This window comes from Lampetra planeri, chromosome 25 (genome assembly GCF_965212315.1).
Source record: "Lampetra planeri chromosome 25, kcLamPlan1.2.h2, whole genome shotgun sequence".
NCBI lineage: Eukaryota > Metazoa > Chordata > Hyperoartia > Petromyzontiformes > Petromyzontidae > Lampetra > Lampetra planeri.
Window position 1 is genome coordinate 12,362,723 of NC_136131.1, and position 19,810 is coordinate 12,382,532.

General features: G+C 47.9%; 2 protein-coding genes across 3 annotated transcripts in view; both read left to right on the plus strand.

The window, feature by feature from the left end:
- Nucleotides 1-55: 55 nt before the first annotated feature.
- LOC144727483 (uncharacterized) lies at nt 56-15,008 on the plus strand. Of its 2 annotated transcripts, none has more exons than XM_078606342.1 (6): nt 56-1,648; nt 5,325-5,720; nt 8,138-8,525; nt 10,016-10,080; nt 10,828-10,868; nt 13,656-15,008. In XM_078606342.1, the coding sequence occupies exons 1-6, from the start codon at nt 1,567-1,569 to the stop codon at nt 13,764-13,766; spliced, it is 1,083 nt and encodes a 360-aa protein (XP_078462468.1). In that variant the 5' UTR covers nt 56-1,566; the 3' UTR covers nt 13,767-15,008. The 2 variants fall into 2 exon arrangements, with proteins under 2 accessions (XP_078462468.1, XP_078462467.1); XM_078606341.1 differs by lacking the exon at nt 56-1,648 and adding an exon at nt 2,303-2,917.
- Nucleotides 15,009-15,098: 90 nt separating this feature from the next.
- VASH2 (vasohibin 2) overlaps nt 15,099-19,810 on the plus strand; it is a 43,425-nt gene continuing 38,713 nt past the window's right edge. Inside the window, exon 1 of the mRNA XM_078606343.1 lies at nt 15,099-18,363. Within this exon, the coding sequence (XP_078462469.1) occupies nt 17,980-18,363 (384 nt within the window). The 5' untranslated portion in view covers nt 15,099-17,979. The remainder of the gene's footprint in view (nt 18,364-19,810) is intronic.

Genomic DNA, 19,810 nt, shown 5'->3' on the forward strand with positions numbered 1-19,810 from the left:
CCCCACCCAGCCCCTCCCCACCCTCCCCTCCCCACCCAGCCCCACCCTCCCCACCCAGCCCCTCCCTGCACGACGGACACAATAATCCCCTGTGGGCTGGTGTAACCAAGAGGTTCCTACCAGTAAAAACATTCGTGGTAAATTAGTCGCTCTCGCAGTCGACTCATTCACTCCTTCCAACAGGTGCAGCAGCACCCTCATGTCACGACTTGTCGATTCGGAGATAAAGAAAAATCTTAGCCGCGTAGAGTCGAAACATCACCCCCGTGTGTCGGAAAACAGACCTCGTTAGCTAAACCGCGTATAGCCGAAACACGCGTTAGGTTGGTCAATTTCTTCCTGTGTACATGTATATACTGCATATAAAACATATATGATACAATGTACATGTAAATGTTGAGCAGCAACATGGTATTCATTGAAAACATTTCACGAGTAAATGTTTTTTTTTTACTCGCCAAAAGATGGTCAAAATCAAAGTTACCTCCACCGAGAGTTGGATCGTCATCATTCAGTGAGGGGGAGTGCGATGAGACGAATCTTGAAGTGCCAGCTGCCTCGCCGAGATTCCACTCGCGACTGGAGACACCGACACCATCTGTGGCTCAGGTGATGTCGGGGTGGCGAACAAATCGGGTGCTCGCTATGGAATCATCAAAGATGAAGTTCCTTTATACCAGTCACGTTTCCCGAACATATTTACCCGTGGCACTTTTTTACTTCCCATTTCTCTAATCATTTGAAGCATAATTAAATAAATCAAGCTTGTACAGTACAGCGCCTGCCACGAAAATATCGTCCCCTTACTGACACGAATGCCGAAAGTCCTGATTTACAAATAAAGACTGGACTGAAGGGTAAGTCATCAAATTTGGAGATGAAAATGTATTAATCTATACATATTTGCCAAGGCAATTGACTTAAATACATTTTAAGTTTGCCATAACTATATGAAGAGACTTATTCAGGCAGACATTGACCTACATTCTTAAAATGTATAAACCTATATCGAATCCCTCTGCCCCTCACAATATTTGGGTATGTCGAATTGATTATTGTAATACCCTGTACGCTTGTTCAGCTGTGTTTCAACTGACATACTGTGTTGTTTGTCACTACGCACAAGAGCCCAAAACAGAGTGTGCCCATCGGGGAGGGGCAGCGCGAGCCGCGTGCGATCAACAACAACCCCGAGGCCAGGTGTCCTTGGAAGTGGGCTCACTGTCCTCCTACTCTCATAGGGGCGACTATTGGGAACATTTCTACAAATATTTAGGCCCTAGGGGACTCCAATGGCTGGCAAACCTGTATACCAAAACCATGAAAACCGGATGCATCCACAAAGCATGGCGGGACGAGATGGCCATTGCAATACCCAAACCGGTCAAGCCAACCGACGATCTGGCAAGGCTATAGGGCGATATCACTCCTGTGCATGACCTATAAACTCCAGGGACGCACCATCCTGGACGTAGTTGCTGTGACCAAGTTTTGGCTTCTTGCAATGCACATTCAGGTCATAATCCAGAAGAAATCCAAGACCGGCACAGCCTTTGTGGACTTGTGATGGGCCTACACCACAGTCTGGATGTAGGGCTTGATGTTGAAGCTCGCAAGGACCATTCTTCACCTGGAAACAATAGGCCTGGTATGTGGGTGTATATGTGGGTGACCAAGCCAGCTCACCCCGATTCTTCAACAATGAATTGCCAAAAGGTTCAGTATTGGCGCAAATGCTCTTCATTGTCTATACGAGATGCACGCAGGTTGCAAAAATGTCTTTATGTGGATGACTTTTCCCTGGCAACGCAAGCAGACACTTTCAACGACATCGAATCCACTCTGAACCAAGATCTAAACACCATGGGAAAATATTTCCACAAATGGCGTCAGGCGAACCTACGCAGGTGGGGGGGGGGGGTGTAAAAAGTCCGCGTGCCTACAGGGAGGGGGGGAGGGGTCAAGTTTTGACAGATTTTTGCGTGCCTACTAAATGGATGGCCCCTTACGTTGTTTGCGTTGTTGATTAAAACAAATCTTTCTAGTTTTAAAACAAACGTTATTATCTTCATTCATTAATTTTTCAAAAACTTCAACCGTTAGTGGTTTAATAAAATTTGTTTTTCATTATCTTGAGACCTCCTTTGCCAGTAGCAAAATATAATAATAGGGTTTTTACCCATTTATCTGGCACAAAACTGACACCTTTTTACAAGGGATCGTGTTTGCATTAACCACAATACCTGCAGTCAAAATGCAAACAAAAAACAGCATTTCGACTGCAAATATTGTGGTTAATGCAAACATGATCCCTTGTAAAAAGGTGTCAGTTTTATGCCAGATAAAAGGGTTTAAAACTTTATTAAATGTGTATTTCGTGAAGGAATTCGTGGAAGGTGTTATTATACAAGCTCATTTATGCCATGGTGGTGAGATGTTAACTATCTCGCCTGGTATGCAAGAGGTCGTGGGTACAATCCCAAGCCTGACGCCTGTATATTCGGAGTCTGCATGATGTCCACGTCCTCCGGTTTTCCCTCCACAATTAGCAACATGCGTTGAGTATTTGTGTGCTATACAAATCCACGTAATAAGCCACTGCGTTAAGCTATCATCTAAAGAGCTGTATACTGTAGCTCAGTGAGCCTTACCTGGTAATATAAAGAAGTGTTATAGTAAATTTATAAACAGGAAGTAAATCCCCGGATGTTTAACGAGTTCCTGAATGTATCGAGTATAAATGAACAGAGCCCCTTGGTAGTTCCACATTATGCAACGATACTATTCACCGTTGGGTTCGAGACGGTGTTTGGTTATCTGCAGTCAAATGAGAAGCAAGCTTTGAGACTCTTACCTATTGACAAAATGATTATTATTCAACTTTTGTTCACAATCACTTTTATGCTGACCCTTTTCGGTAAGTGGAAACATATTTACTTTTTAATACTTGTGTCTTGTTTTAATACTACGTTCCCTGTAAACATGCAAAGTTGGGCAAACATTGGTTGCTGTTGGGCAAATGTTCATCCGTCAACCAAAGTTGCTCGTTGACTAAATTGTAATTTGTTTTGCGTTATATTTGATGCATCTTCTATTCTGGTTGTATATACAAAGAGCATGCATTAACAAATTGCAGAATATAACAAATATAACTCTTATTAAAGCATCAGTTTATATAAAATTAAACGACACAAAATGTATACACGGCAATATGTCAATGTACTCTTTTACTGTAACGATATCTGTTTCAAATAAACCTTCAGCGAGGCTCAAAGCAGATTGAATGTATTAATTGTTGTATCCATGGGGTAAAGTGGTGGTGCTGTAATTAGCGCACTACACTATGGAGCAGGGGACCTACTGTAAGTTCGATACCTGACCACTGCTAACATTAGGTCACATTTTCTCTCAACAAAAACAAATGTAACATGTGTAAGATCCAACACAAACACCTTCCCTCTGTACATTGAATAACACGTACAGAGGCGCAGCCACGCAGTGGCGAATGGCCTAACCACGGTGCTTGTGCCAGGCTAGATGCACTTTTAGACCACGTTAATGATCGAAGGCTTGCTGGCTGGAGGTGACGGGACAGACCCAGGTGCCATGGGTTGACTGAGATGACTGGCAGATGCACCGCCTGTGCCCGGCGCTCGATTATTGTAAGCGTCGCTCCTCTGCCCTCCACTCTTGCTGGAGCAGGGGCGGTTTCTTCATTAGGGCGATTGGGCGACGCACCACCAATCTCATTCAACCACAGTTACGCTAGGCGTTACTGTGCCTCTGCATATAGTCCAATCAGCGTCATGTCACGTTCTGTGGAGTACCGCCTCTTTTTGGGCGATTTCACTCCGGCTGAGAATCGCCCCGAGTGGCCCCATAGACTTGCATTCAAAGATGTTTTTTTTTCGAACGGCGGGCGCTGCAATGCATTCTCTATGGCTTCCGGGAGGGCTCGCACTAACGTGCTTACGTCATCATACGTAAGCACGTTTCAGTCAACAATATTATTTGTCGCCACCTAGTGGAATCTTTAATAAAAAAAAACTGAGTGGATTGTAATAATAGTGAGTATAGAAACAAACAAGATGTATTGTTAAGAGTCACTTTATTTTTCCATTAATATTAAAGAAGTGAAGTTGCCTTTACATGCTTAAGCTGTTAATTTATCCATTGCATGGGTGGACCTTATCCTTATCAATCATCCAGACATTTTCCCCCCCTGAGAGATTTTGCAGGAGCCGCCACTGTGCTGGAGTACCTCTAAGGCGACGACCTCTAACTGCCTAGTAGCGTCCTTTGTGAGCCTCCTCCTGCCTAAAGGCCGGCCTTAACACCGCTCGTGTCAGTCATCAACAAGTCCACTCAACTCCATATCCTCCTGTACCCCATCAGCTCATCTCTTCTCTTGCCCGTATCGTGCCCGTTTAGTCCCTCTATCCAGCCAAACAAAAGCTCGTGAACATGCAGTGGCTGGGAATGCGGGCTGCATGCCGCAGCCAACGCAGCCTTACCTGCCGGAGAAGCTCACCGATGGGACAACATCCAGATTATTTCAAGGATTTGTGAGGTCCTCACACAATCCAGCCTAGTTAAACCCATGATACAGCCTGGTTGAACCCACGATGGATCCTTGGCAGGCCAGTCTGAATGGTTCTAACCGGTGCAGATGTTCAATAAGAGGAGTCCACATTTCGCATGCATAGATGAGTGAGGGCATAACTGTGGCCAAGAAGACCCGATGCTGCGTGAGCTTCGAAAGGCCAGATTCCACATTGTTAGGCTGCGAATGAAAAGAGAATGCCACTCGACCCATTCGGAGTGGGTGACGAGGACCCCGATTGTGTTTAGAAAAAAACCTGCACCACGATTTTCTTGGAGCCTGTGTGAATCACTGCTTGGCGGATTCCAAGCAGATGATTTCCCGTGCTCAGGCCCCAGATGTGGCCCCAGATGTAATTCGGGTTCGCTGTTTTATTGACGACCTCGTTTCGTATTGTTTCTCGTTTTTTGTCTCGCTTCTACAGTTTTGTTCGCGCCTTTTGCTGTAATAGAAACAGTCATACACTTAGTAAATACTTACAATTGCATAAATCACACCATCAATTCTAATACATACGATTTTAAGCACCTGTTATGAGCATAATACATTTTAATTGCTACTTGCCACGTCAGTATAGTAACCATAGTACTGTACATCAATTACATTGCTACTGTAGTTTTAATTATTATACTGTAGAGCTGCATAATATATATTACATACTGTTTAAAATGTCTTTTTATGATTAAGATATATAATACTTTTTTAAAATTAATCTTTGAAGGTCTGGCTGCCTCTGAGTTCAACTGTCAAAGAAAGGAAAATTGGTCCATTTGCGTTCCGAAGTCAGTCACTGGACTCAAGACGAAGGAGGCCACTCTGTGCTGTAACTTCACCTACCCGTCAAGCGCACGGAACTTTGCTAAAAAGATTCAAGTGATCTGGAAGCAAACAAATGTGTTTGAGAGAAATGCCTCATATTACATCTTTAACAGAACTACAAATACAACGCGCGCCGACTTCAGCGGCCGCGTGTCACTTGTTGGAGACCCTGAACACAGCAGCACCGCTTCCATCCAAATCCGGGACCTGAAATACTCAGATAGCGACGATTATTACTGTCGGTTTGAAATTGAAGATCAGTACGAAACACAACATGCGATCCATCTTGAAGTGCACTGTGAGTTGAGTCTAAAAAAAAATTTGTTTTGTTGTCAATGTTGAAAGTGAATAGTTATTGCGTGATGCCCGTCGGGTGTGTGTATGTATGTCTGTATATGTGTGTATATGTATGTATGTATTAGGTCGAATCAGCCTCAAATGAGTACCTGGTGCGGTGTGTAAACATCGCCGCTAGGGAGACAAAGGCGGTCGGGCGTGGTGCTGGCCACCCACCCCCTCGTGTACCGTTCCGGCCTTCATAGGTGCTCGCTAACAGCACTTGCCCCTACAGTCTGTTAAGGCTATACGGGGGATCTTTGATCTTTGATGTATGTATGTATATGTGTGTATATGTATGGGTATTTTGTACCATCGGGCACTCCACCCCCACAACTCCCAATCGGTGATGGGGCAGTTGTGGAGAGAGTGGAGAGTTTCCCATACCTGGGCAGTGTGCTTATGACCGGCTCCAGTTTATCAGCAGAGGTCTCACTCCGAATCAGTCGAGCGGCAATATCTTTTCATCGGTTGCGTAACGCTGTGTGGAAGCTACCTGGTCTGTCGCTCCGCACGAAGCTTCAGGTCTTCTCGGCCACGGTCATTCCCTCCCTTCTCTACGCTTGCGAAACGTGGACCCCCCTAGTGGAGCAGCTTCGCCGGTTGGAAACATTTAGGCTGGCCTGCCTACGATCCATCCTGGGTTTAACCAGGCTGGATTGTGTGAGGAGCTCACAAGTCCTTGAAAGATCTGGGCAAAGTCCCATCAGTGAGCTCCTCCGGCAGGCAAGGCTGCGTTGGCTGGGTCATGTAGCCCGCATGCCCAGCCACCGCATGCCTAAACAGCTTTTGTTCGGCCGGATCGAGGGGGCTAAACGGGCGCGGCACGGGCTAGAGAAGAGATGGAGTGATGTGGTACAGGAGGACGTGGAGCTGAGTGGACTTGCCGATGACTGGTACCAGCGGTGTCAAGATCGGCCTCAGTGGAGGAGGCTCGTGAAGGACGCTACTGGGCAGTTGGAGGCAGTCGCCCTCCAACAACAACGGAGGGCGGAGGAGCGACGCTCACAACAACGAGCGGAGCGCCGGGTGGCTAAAGCACAGCAAGTTGGCACAGTAGGGGGCACAGGTGGTGGATCAGCCAGTCATCTCGGTCATCTCGGTCAGTCGACCCGTGGCACCTGGGTCTGCCCCGTGACCTCCTGCCAGCGGGCGTTCGACACTTCACGTGGCCTCAGGGTGCACATGGCCTGGCACAAGCGTCGTGGTGACGTCACCGCCACTTAGTGGCGAATGGCGGTTGTTATTGTTGTTGTATATGTATGTATATGTGTGTATATGTGTGTATATGTGTGTATATGCAGTAGATCCGATGTGTTTTAGGGTTGTAATGTATTTTTCTTGGCATGGTGTCTGACTTTTCCTCCGTGTTGGAGACTATGGAGCAAAACGTCGGACATCGTGCCAAACAAGACACGACACGACCCCAAAACACATGAGGAGTGCTATCACTCGTGCCAGTCGACACAGAATAATCGCAGGTGTTGTGACACATGATGCCGTCACTCGTGCCAGCCGACAGAGTAATCGCAGGTGTTGTAACACATGATGCTCGCGGGCTATTTGCATGATTGTGGGTCATGATTCGATGGCAGCATTGACTTCTTTTCTCTTCTTATTACTGTCTGAACTGTGAAATCTCATTTGCTGCATTAGCCAAAAGCTAACATTTGCGTACCTATTAAATAAGTTAGTATTTGCACGGTTTTATGCTTTTGTGATTGTATGAATTGAAGTAAAATTTTCATTACATGCTTAATTATCAGAAATGTACTACTATATTTACCCAAGATTGTCAGTGTGTAACGCGCGTGACGTCACTCCACGTTGAGCAGCCCCCCTCATTAATAATCATGAACAGGTTACGTCCTCCACATGGACCCGCCCCTCATTAATAATCATGAGCGGGTGACGTCACTCCGCATGGAGAACCCCCCCTCATTAATAATAATTAGCGGGTGACGTCACTCCACGTGGGGGGGTGGGGGGCGAAGCGCCTCCTCCCCCCCTCCTTGGCGTCAACTCACAACCCTCACTACAAAGGCAGAACCCTCACGTCACGTGGTCTCCGTCACGCTGTTGAGACATCGAAGTAAAAAGGACGTCGTGATGAACAAGGGATTATCACCTTCACATGAAATAGGTCTGTGCCACCGCGGCCTTACTAATGATGAACAAGGGATTATAACCTTCACATGAAATAGGTCTGTGTCACCGCGCCCTTACTAATTGCACACGAATGGATGCAAGGAATATATCACGTCGCAGTCTGCTGTTCGCTTTCAAGTTTCAGAATTACTGCAATACACCCGTCATTGGACGGGCAAAATGCTAGTTCATAATATGCATGCTTTTAAGTTGATTTATTTTCTGATTCAGCCATTCCTCAAGTTTGGAATTTGACAAAAGTGGACGTCACCGATCCTGTCAATTCGTCCATCTTCTGGTGCACGGTGGAGGGAAAACCAAAACCGAACATCACGTGGGATGTGCCGCCTGAAGTCGCACGCCCATTAGACGCCGAGGTGGCGGATGATGCAGGTTCTGGACCGAATCGTTACAGCAGCAGGCTGATAATTTGTGGGGAGCTGCCCCCCGGAGGCTACACCTGCCGAGCGATCAACCAGCATGGGGAAGACAGCACATCTCACGACGTGGAGCCAGCTCCGACAAATGCGAGCGCAATTTTCATCGGAGCAAGCGCAGCGATCGTCTTTCTGTGCGCACTCTCCGCACTCATCACGTTCTGGCGCTGGCGAATACAAAGGTTAGTACCGCCCTTGGATTACTATGACAATAATGACCCTTCTTCTTGGTTCTTTCGGTAAAGTCACGTAGAAGGGAAGTAATAAAATAATAAAAATAAAACATAATAAAATAATTCTCACGACGTTTCGGCCACAACGCAAGCAGCCGTCCTCATTCTTCACCTGAGGACGGTTGCTTGCGTTGTGGCTGAAACGTCGTGAGAATTATTTTATTATGTTTTATTATTTTATTACTTCCCTTCTACGTGACTTTACCGAAAGAACCAAGAACATGAATCCCTGCAGTCACGAAAGCTTTAAATCGAAATAATGACGCTTTATCTAAAGTTAATGTTTCAGCAACTTAGTTATTAATTGTAATAGTATCCGTCTAAATATAATAGGCCTGAGTTGATGTGCACTTCAGGGAATGTATTATTTAACCTTCAGACGTGTTTGTGCAATATTTTCGATTTCTCATTTGAAACTGGTATTTTTTTGTTCTAATTTCTATTCACTTGATTTGTTTTTAATTTTATTTATTTTGCTTTCTTAATGGATTTGTTTCGCGTTCTTGAGTTTGGTGACCCATGTCTCTTAACTTCTTCATGTATGTACTGTATGTTGAACTTCCTTCATCGGACCCTAAACAAAATCAATTTGAACTTGGCAAGACTGCATTGCACAAGTTTGGAAAAGAAAAACTACAAAGTACAAAATGTCGGATATCCGCCCCTGTCAATGAACCACTCACAGCCAAAGCAGTGACATTGCATGATGTAACCGTCATTACCTATCGAGTACCGCATATCTGACCCATCCACATATCCACCTCTACCTCAGTCCCCACCGAGCCAGATATGTAACGTTCTATAATACTATGGATTTAAAGGGATAGTAGGTTTTGTATTGGATTCATGCAGTGCTTCATCTTTATCAAACTGTATATCAATTTGTCAACTTTTACTATCAATGCAATGTTACTGTCGAATACGTTTGATTACAGCGATTCAAATGGCCGTGATTAAAATACACGGTGTGTGTACATCGTGGGCAGTGGTGCCGCGGTGGCTATATTTGGCTATATTTTATGACAATGTTCAAAATAAAACCTTGAGAATGCATCAGGCTGTCTCTGCTATATCACGTGGAATGACAGTGAATGGAAGCGCTCAACTGTTCTCTTTATCTGTGGTGTGGGTTGCTGCAGTATAGCAGACTTATTGTCAAAGGTTCATGTCACAGTTCTCTAGCCAGTCCAGGCCCTCTGGCGTGAGGCTGCGGATGGCTTCTCCCTCCTCCGGATGAGCGGGAGGCACATTCATCGGCGAGGTGGTCAATCGTCTGTGCACAGAGGGTGGGGGGGGGCTGCTTTTAATCTTCCACTTATGGGGGGAGATAAGTGCAGCGACATTGAGGCTCTATTCATCGTGTACCGCAATTAGAATGTACATGTTGAACGAGTTATTTACAGAGAACAAGATGGATTTACACGATTCATACATTTCAGGAAGAGCAACGGGGAAGTGAATCAGGAGCTGACGAAAGAACACATATACGAAAACACGAGTGCTGGTTAGTGTAACCTTTATGATTCATCGAATGATTGTGATATATGTGAGATGTACTTCTGCTTTAGTTTGAGTCATCAGAGTTCTGATTTAAGCAACACACGTGCTTGTTCTGGTAGGTGGAAGTCAATGGGAAAATTCTGATACAAACCCAGCACTTTAAAAATAAGCACAACTGGCCTTGCTCCAAATGGGTGCATTTATACCATGGCCGTTTCTGCAGTCTTCAGCCACCCTGCATAATAAGTACTGTACTGTAGAGCCCACTGTGATATTGATATTCAGTTAAATTGTTATCATGAGCATCAACTCTAGCTGTTTTCCTATTCTTTGACAGTGACCATGGTTTTCATCTGTACGCCTTAGCAAGCGAAATGCATTGATTGAAAATTGAACCTGAAAAGCAATATATCAATGGACCTCAAACATAATGTTTACAAACATTGCCGAAATTACCTACCTGCTACGACCTACGGTTCAGAAACATGGGACTCTGAGAAAGGAAATAATTGCTGTGAATATAATCAAGTGTTAAACAGTATACCTATAAGCAGAAATGTCATCATGAAAAACGAATAATAGATAATGACTTCAACTTCCATGAAACAACTCTAGAGGCATTTAGAATGACAACGTTGAGTCTAAAATCTTAACTTACATTGAATGAAGACACATACAGAACTGCAATATACATGTATATGTTTAACTGTTATATTGTGCACAATAAATAACATTGTGGTTTAATTTCCAGACAAGTCTGGCGCAGGGCAATGTGAGAGCTCAAGTCCAAATGTAAGTAAATGAAATGAAACAAATTGTCAAGTGTTGACATACTGGAACCACATCCCCCAAAAAGGCATTGAAAAATAATACGAAAACACATTTGAAAGTAAGTACAGTCGACCGTCCACATTGCGGGGGTTTGGGGGGCGCAGGCCCCCCGCGATCTGGAAAAACCGCGTAATTTTTTAGTAGTTTAGGGCACTAAAACGGCACAAAAAGAAACGAGAAACGCGAGATACAAAGATCACTGCGAGACATCACTGTGAGATATCACGTGACAGGCTGCTGTCAACACGCTGGCGTCCTCCAAGCCAGCGCGGAGAACCGCAGTTCCTTTCGCAAACTATTTACACATTTCGATTTAAAGCTTTCGTGACTGCAGGGATTCATCTTCTTGGTTCTTTCGGTAAAGTCACGTAGAAGGGAAGCAATAAAATAATAAAAATAAATCAAATAAAATAATTCTCACGACGTTTCGGCCACAACGCAAGCAGCCGTCCTCAGGTGAAGACCAGGTCTGTCGGGGAGACTGTCTCCCCGACAGACCTGGTCTTCACCTGAGGACGGCCGAAACGTCGTGAGAATTATTTTATTTGTTTTATTTTTATTATTTTATTACTTCCGTATTTACACATTATTACTTTAAAAAAAGTGTATATATATGGTATTAAAATATAAAATACATTAATGTTATACAGTACTGTACATATATTTTATGCATTTATGAGTTACTAACCTGTGTGTGTGTCGTCTGCTGGTCTTCCCGTGTCGTCTGCGGCTTTCACAAACTCACAAAAAATTCCCATTTAATTTCTTATGCCGACCCCGCGGTATATCTAAACCGCGATGGGGAAGGTCGCGATTCAGAAGTGTCGAATGCAGTAGTACCTCTAAAGCTATAATAAATGCCAAATGTATCACATTCTCCTCCTTTATAACTATGAAAATAATTCTGAAAAGTTAAGCGACTGCAATTTAAAAATGTATGATGGCATAATTATCCAAACGACATGTGCATAATTGCTGAAATATCCGTATGGCTTCGACTTCAAATATACCATTTCCTGTAGCTCAATGTTGTAGCATTAAACAAAAAAAGTTTATGTCAAAAATGCCACAAACCGGGTGTTCTCGTGACCACGGTTCTCACCTGATATAACCACGTTGCCCTCAGTTTAACACGTAGTAGGCTTTCGCGACCAATAACATCCATCATAGAGGTTTTTTTGAGTTAGTTGGCGTAAATATATAAATGTGTTGTTAAACCCGCCACCACCCGACACAGCCAACTAGTAAGGTTCGTCACATAAACAGAACGTGCCAATTCGTCACTAGTACAGCACTAGTGTATAGTGTAGTGTATAGTGTAATATACTAGTAGAGCACTAGTGTATAGTGTAGTGTATAGTGTAATATACTAGTACAGCACACCCGTGTGTTGGAGAGCCAAGCCACGACATTTACAATCTGAGCACGACGTGTCGCCAGTAATTATATTTACGCGACGATCTAAACAACAAAAACCCTGTGTTATGGATGATATTGGTCGCGAGAGCCTGCCACGTGTTAAACTCATTAAGAGTTTGTACCAAAACAAAGAGACTTGACTCATCACGTAGTCGTTTTATTTCTCAAAATCATTTAGGCCACTGATTTCTCAACCTTGTTTTTTTATCCCACGGCACACATTTGAGCTTGCTCGGTTCTCGCGATGTCCGGGCGTGTGGGTGGCAATGCAGAAGTGGAGGGGGGGGGCTGGCGGCCGTGCGCCGTTACTGCAGAGAGGAATTAGATGGGGGGTGGGGGGGGCCACTGAACGGCACGGAGGGGAGTTCGTCTGGCCTCGCTTGTGGAATGCCACGGGGCCTTGCCGCGGCAGACTACAGTGTGCCGCGGCACGCCAGTTGCGAAGCGCTGCTCAGCGCCTGTGGTTTCCCGTCTGTCGCATGCAGACCCCCGGTGGTTTGCAAGTGCATGGTAGCTGTGGTCTGCGGAATTATTGCGTTGTTTTACTTCTCCACAAAGCACCACATTCGCTGGCCCATGAACATATGTTTTGACGGTGAACCAAAAGAGGTTAGGAACCATTGCACTAGTTCTTCCATTGATGTTGCCATACAAGGAGGGTGTTTAAGCTGTGGGCCACATTGCAATTAATTTATTCTGTGGTATAATGTGAAATTGTCTCCACGGATGTGATATGATTCATGTATACATCTGAGTGATTTGACGTCTACGCACACATGCCAGACATCAGCGGGGAGGCAGGGCGATGTCGTGGTAACACTCGTGCCTCAGCAAGCACTCTTTAGGTTCAATACCCAACTCGTGCAACTTTGCGAGGAATTTGTATGTAATCCCTGTTCTGCATGGTTTCCTCCCAAAGTAAAAAACAACAACAACAACAATGTAACTGGTATTGGCCAAACATGGTTGGCTACGTACGGTTAAAAAGAAGTTCAACAGCCATCCCAATGCTGAAAATCACCTGAAAATTACAGACACGGCAGCAACATCGCCCCCTATTGCGAGAACAATGCAGGATACACGTACACATAGTCTTGCTGGGCAAACAAGCGTACATGGTGAGTCCTAATTTAGATACTTTTTATAGATGGAAAGGTAAAAATGTGGATGCTAAAAAATTAAGTTATTTCCTGCTGAAATGAGCTTCCAGTTAGTCCGCAGCTGTTGTCAATCGCCCTGAGCCACTGGTGGACATTCCAGCACAGTGCAGTGGAGTGGATGGAGTCGATTTGTTTGTACTGATTCCGAACGTGTTTCTCCGTCTTGCAGGTGGACGATGGCGATGTGACATATGCCGCGGTGATTGTGGGCGCAGACGCGCGCAGAGAAGCTCCAACCAGCCAGGATCACGACGTCGTCTACGCCTCCATTGTGGCGTAGCAGCAGCAGTCTTTAGATAAGAGCGTGCGGTTCATTTAAGCTAATATTGCGCTTGGTATCTCTTTTGTCTTTATACGATTAATGACTATATCATCACCATCAGCTACGATCAATCGACCGCTGGATGAGATCCTCCTTTCACGGTGTTGTAATGTAACGATCCACACGAGCAGATGTCATTGATGGGCTTTGCTTAAGCCAACAAACTGTGGACTCATTTCAAAATTCTCAATATTCTGGCGCTCACCAGCAGTCGACCACGCTAAACTAACACTACTGTTTTTTTCTAAACCAGACGTTATTAAAGGGCACCTCGAGTGTAGTTGGCCCACCCTCGATGTCTTACAACGTGTGCTGTGGGAGCCCCCTGCTGGAACAGCTGTCCGTTGGCTTTCGTATCGCTGTATCGTACTCATACTTAATTATACATATTAACATTGCTCATTTATGCCCTTAACACAATGATACGTTGCTTCTCTTCGATGTTTATACGAATTACCCTGTTCATTAATCACACACCAGATATTGATAATTTTAATTGTTACAAGATTCAAGATGTGCACTTGGACACCTCCCAGCCGGCCAGTTTTGGTTGGTATGTGTGGGTTCATTCTGACGGCTGCAGTATGAACACCTTTGAGTAACTGTGTAAATGGTTTCTAGTTGCTACTCAACAGGGGATGTCAGTAACGGCGAGCCATCGCTGTTCGTCTTGCCGATGACAGCGGCTCGCCGAGTAAGCCACGCTGCGTAAAATCTTCACGGGCGGGTATTGAAACATTGTCCTCACTGACTAATTTGGCTTCAACTGGATCACATCATGCAGCCTGGAGTAGAATTGCTCCTCGACTTCAACAGGGTTGGTCATTGTTGGTACGAAAGGCACCGAAGCTTTGACTCCCCCTTGAGATGATGATGTTGACCTACGTAATGTGCTCCTCACAAAGTCACGGCGAGTCGAAACTTTGGAATATTTTGGGTGGCAGGACCAATCCTTGCTTTGCGCGACTCGTCTTGTACGTGACCTTTCCAAAGGAAGGTTGACCTTCGCACTTCCCTCGGTCATTTTAACTTTTCGCTAAAAACACGTCTCAATCAGTGCGGCGATGTCGGTGTGGTAGCTTCTGAGCTCTCAAGCAACCGTAGCGGTCCGCCTGCCGAGACGATCAGTTCTGATTTAAGTGATTCTCAAGAGGTGTACAGATGTTCCATTTCGCAACATTAAAACATGAGGCTTCTCAATGCTTATTGTGTTTTCGACCACAAAATGGGACATCTTTGAGCTGGGGTGTGCTGACCAGGGCTGTTCGGGATAAAACAGATTAAAGTCAGCTTTGCTTTCCCTAAATAGGGCAGTTGAGTTGATCCAGATGCTGCCGAACTTCGGTGTCATCCCAGGTCAATGCACGGGAACAAACTCCGTATCTGCTTGTGTGCAGCTCACCGCTGACTCACAGCTCACCACTGACTCACCACTGACTCACCACTGACTCATAACTCACCACTGACTCACCACTGACTCACCACTGACTCACAGCCCATCACTGACTCACCACTGACTCACAACTCACCACTGACTCACAACTCACTACTGACTCACCACTTACTCACCACTGACTCACAGCTCACCACTGACTCACAACTCACCACTGACTCACCACTGACTCAACACTGACTCACCGCTGACTCACAGCTCACCACTGACTCACAGTTCGATCCATCGCCTCTGTCACTTTCGCCGGTCTCCCAGCACTGCTGCTCATGTGGGATTGCCAAAGCTTGCGGGGGGGGGGGGGGTGCATTTAAAGTGAACGAGCAGTTGCACATCCAACGTGCCCTCTCTCTCTCGCTCCCTCGCGGCCAGCAATCAGGCTCCAGGGCAGGGCCGAGGCGACTGAGGCACTCGCTGGCTGCTGTGTTCATTTGTGGAGCGATCTTCTAGAGCAGGTCACCTATAGTCTGCCCAGGGGACCGCTATTTGGCTGGCTTCTACAAAATGACCTGCCAACCTTGGGTGACCCTACCAGGAGATAAAGTTCCCACCCATTATAGCTTTTAAGGTCTTGAATGTATGCTAGTTTCTCCAACACGGCGAGGTAGCAGTGCAGGGAGGAGGGGCATAGAAGTACAGTATAACATTCAATTTCGCTGCACTGCCTCCGAGGTTACGAGGGGCAACCCTTATAATCTTCACCGCAACCTCCATGGCAGCGGATAACAGGATTCATCTCACGCCTCACTATTTTCGGCCTTCCTATTAACCATGAACACAGAAAATACATTTAACGTAGCGTGACTCCTTCGTGTTATCTGCAACATTGTGGATATGGGGGGTGGGGACACAAATTGGCGGATAACAGGAGTGATGACTCGTAGATAACGTGAAGAATCATCGATTTGGCCTCGTGGAAAAGAGTAGCTGGTAACATCATCGATAATTATCGATGCTTCTTAGCCATACAACAAACTTGCTCATAAAAATTATAAGTTTTTAGTTTTTCGGAGGGACAAGTTGGAAAACAGCAACTACATTGCACATCCCCAGACCATCATGTCTCGTGACATATCTCGTGGCTCCTCAACCCCCAGACTATTCGATCTGTGCGCGTTACCATTCGATGTGTGCGCGTCACCATTCCATCTGTGCGCGTCACCATTCGATCTGTGCGCGTCATCATTCGATGTGTGCGCGTCATCATTCGATCTGTGCGCGTCATCAGCGTAAAGCTTCTCCCAAACTAGATTTTTTAAAGATTATATTTTCTATCAACGTGGCTTTACCGATATACCCAAAGACTATGAATTCCTGCAGTCACGAAAGCTTTAAGTGAAGATTTAGATTAAATAGGTAAAGGCACAGGCCTGAAATGGCTTGCTCACGACACTACTTGCGGAAGAGCCTCCACGAGAGGGAACTCTACGTTTAATTGCGGCAAATCGCCCGATGAAGCTGGTTGTAATCGCCAGCTCAGCGTCGTCGTACTCAAATCGTAAATTCTGTGGGTTTACTCTCCCAACACACAAGCGGTTAGTGCTGAAGTCGTAACGAATTGTCACGTTTTGTTGACGTGACAAACCTTACGAGTTAGCTGTGTCGGGTGGTGGGTTAACGACACATTTATATGTACGCGATCTGAACCCAGTGTTTGTTGTTGTGGGTGCCTCGTACGGCAAAACAATCGTTTGGTGGCGCTAAGGTGGCGGTTGGTGCACTGCCAGACCTGGTGGGGGGCGTGGATAAGTGAAAGGGGGCGTGGCTAGAGCATGGGGGCGTGGCTAGAGCATGGAGGGCGTGGCTCGAGCATGAAGGCGTGGCTAGAGCATGGGGGCGTGTCTAGAGCACAGAGGGGCGTGGCTTCGCTGCCGATTGGCTGCAAGGGCGCATGCGCGTCCCATATAACGGTGCCTGCTGCTGGGTGGTTCACCCACTCGCAACGCGGTTGTTGTTATACACAACAACATTGTTGTTGTTGTCTTGTTATACACAACGTTGTTGTTTCTGTCTTGCACCGTGCGTGCGCCATGTGAACATCTCACAGGGTGCATGGAGGACCGTTGAGCGGCGGTGACAGCAGCGAGACCTCGCAGCGAACGCCGCCGGGTACAGCCGGGCAGGAGAGATCACGAGAATCGAGGAACCGGCGATAATAATAATACTACTAATCATTATAATTATAACGCGTCTACATTGTGGCGCGTCTACGTGGTAACACACCGAGCTGGGCCTGCCAGACTGTGTCACGGTCCGCCGGCTCTCGCGGGCAGTCCCCGCTGTTCGACTGCAGCAGTCGCAGCAGCAGCAGCAACGACATCGCCGCCGCCGCCGCCTTTGCTGCTGCTGCCGCCTCTGCCTCCGCCTCGGGCTGCTGCCTCCAGGCGGGTTCAGCCCTCGCCGCGGGAGCCGCAGCAGCAGCGGCAGACGAACAAAGGAAGAAGCAGCAGCAGCGGCAGCAGCAGAAGCAGCAATCGAGAGGCGACAGACAACAACAACAACAAAGGCAGCAGCAGCGTCCCCAGGGTGGCCATGGGCTGGAGACGTCTCCCTCGCCCACCTGGGTCAATGCCCGCCGCCTTGTAGCCGCCTTGTAGCCGCTGCCGCTCTCGTGACCTCCACCTCCTCCTCGCACCTCCTGCTGCTGCTGCTCTCCCTCCACCTCCTCCACCTCCTCTCCCTCCACCTCCTCCCCACTGCCCCTCCGCCGTGCGCTAAGCGATGCCCCCGGCCACCGAGGCCGGCCAGGCCGGGGGTCTCCGCCGGGCCCGCTCTGCGGCCAGCGTGGCCGTCTCCCCGGGGGCCTCGGGGCTCGTCTCGGCGGGGTCGGAGCGCTCCGCGTACGGGGGCGGAGGCCGCCGGCGAGAGAGCGGCGCCACCGCCTCCAATGGGCACCGCCACCCCGGGCAGCAGCAGCAGCAGCGGCAGCAGCAGCAGCATGGGGAGAGCGGCGGGGAGAGCGGCCCGTGCAGCTTCTACGTGAACCGCGGCGGCTTCCCGCTGGACGAGGCGACGTGGGAGCGCCTGTGGCGCCACGTGGCGGGCGCGCACCCCGCGGGCGGAGACGCCGGGCGCGGCATCCGCGGAGAGGCCGCCCTGGCGCAGGTGCAAGTGGTGCCTGTGGAGTGTGTGTGGCTCACCTGCGTGGTGGTGGTGGTGGTGGAGTGAGTGTGTGTCGTCTCACCTGTGGTGGTGGAGTGAGTGTGTGTCGTCTCACCTGTGGTGGTGGTGGTGTCAGTGTGTGTGTCGTCTCACCTGTGGTGGTGGTGGAGTTAGTGTGTGTCGTCTCACCTGTGGTGGTGGTGGTGTCAGTGTGTGTCTCACCTGTGTGGTGGTGGTGGTGGTGTCAGTGTGTGTGTCGTCTCACCTGTGTGGTGGTGTCAGTGTGTGCACGTCTCACCTGTGTGGTGGTGGTGGTGTCAGTGTGTACACGTCTCACCTGTGTGGTGGTGGTGGTGTCAGTGTGTGCACGTCTCACCTGTGTGGTGGTGGTGGTGTCAGTGTGTGCACGTCTCACCTGTGTGGTGGTGGTGGTGTCAGTGTGTGTCTCACCTGTGTGGTGGTGGTGTCAGTGTGTGTCTCACCTGTGTGGTGGTGGTGGTGTCAGTGTGTGTCTCACCTGTGTGGTGGTGGTGGTGGTGGAGTGAGTGTGTGTCGTCTCACCTGTGGTGGTGGTGGTGTCAGTGTGTGTGTCGTCTCACCTGTGGTGGTGGTGGAGTTAGTGTGTGTCGTCTCACCTGTGGTGGTGGTGGTGTCAGTGTGTGTCTCACCTGTGTGGTGGTGGTGGTGGTGGTGTCAGTGTGTGTGTCGTCTCACCTGTGTGGTGGTGTCAGTGTGTGCACGTCTCACCTGTGTGGTGGTGGTGGTGTCAGTGTGTACACGTCTCACCTGTGTGGTGGTGGTGGTGTCAGTGTGTGCACGTCTCACCTGTGTGGTGGTGGTGGTGTCAGTGTGTGCACGTCTCACCTGTGTGGTGGTGGTGGTGTCAGTGTGTGCACGTCTCACCTGTGTGGTGGTGGTGGTGCAGTGTGCACGTCTCACCTGTGTGGTGGTGGTGGTGTCAGTGTGTGCACGTCTCACCTGTGTGGTGGTGGTGGTGCAGTGTGCACGTCTCACCTGTGTGGTGGTGGTGGTGTCAGTGTGTGTCGTCTCACCTGTGTGGTGGTGTCAGTGTGTGCACGTCTCACCTGTGTCGTGGTGGTGGTGCGGTGTGCACGTCTCACCTGTGGTGGTGGTGTCAGTGTGTGCACGTCTCACCTGTGTGGTGGTGGTGGTGGTGTGTGCACGTCTCACCTGTGTGGTGGTGGTGGTGTCAGTGTGTGTCGTCTCACCTGTGTGGTGGTGGCGGTGGTGTCAGTGTGTGCACGTCTCACCTGTGTGGTGGTGGTGCAGTGTGCACGTCTCACCTGTGTGGTGGTGGTGGTGGTGTCAGTGTGTGTCGTCTCACCTGTGTGGTGGTGTCAGTGTGTGCACGTCTCACCTGTGTGGTGGTGGTGGTGGTGTGTGCACGTCTCACCTGTGTGGTGGTGGTGGTGGTGTCAGTGTGTGTCGT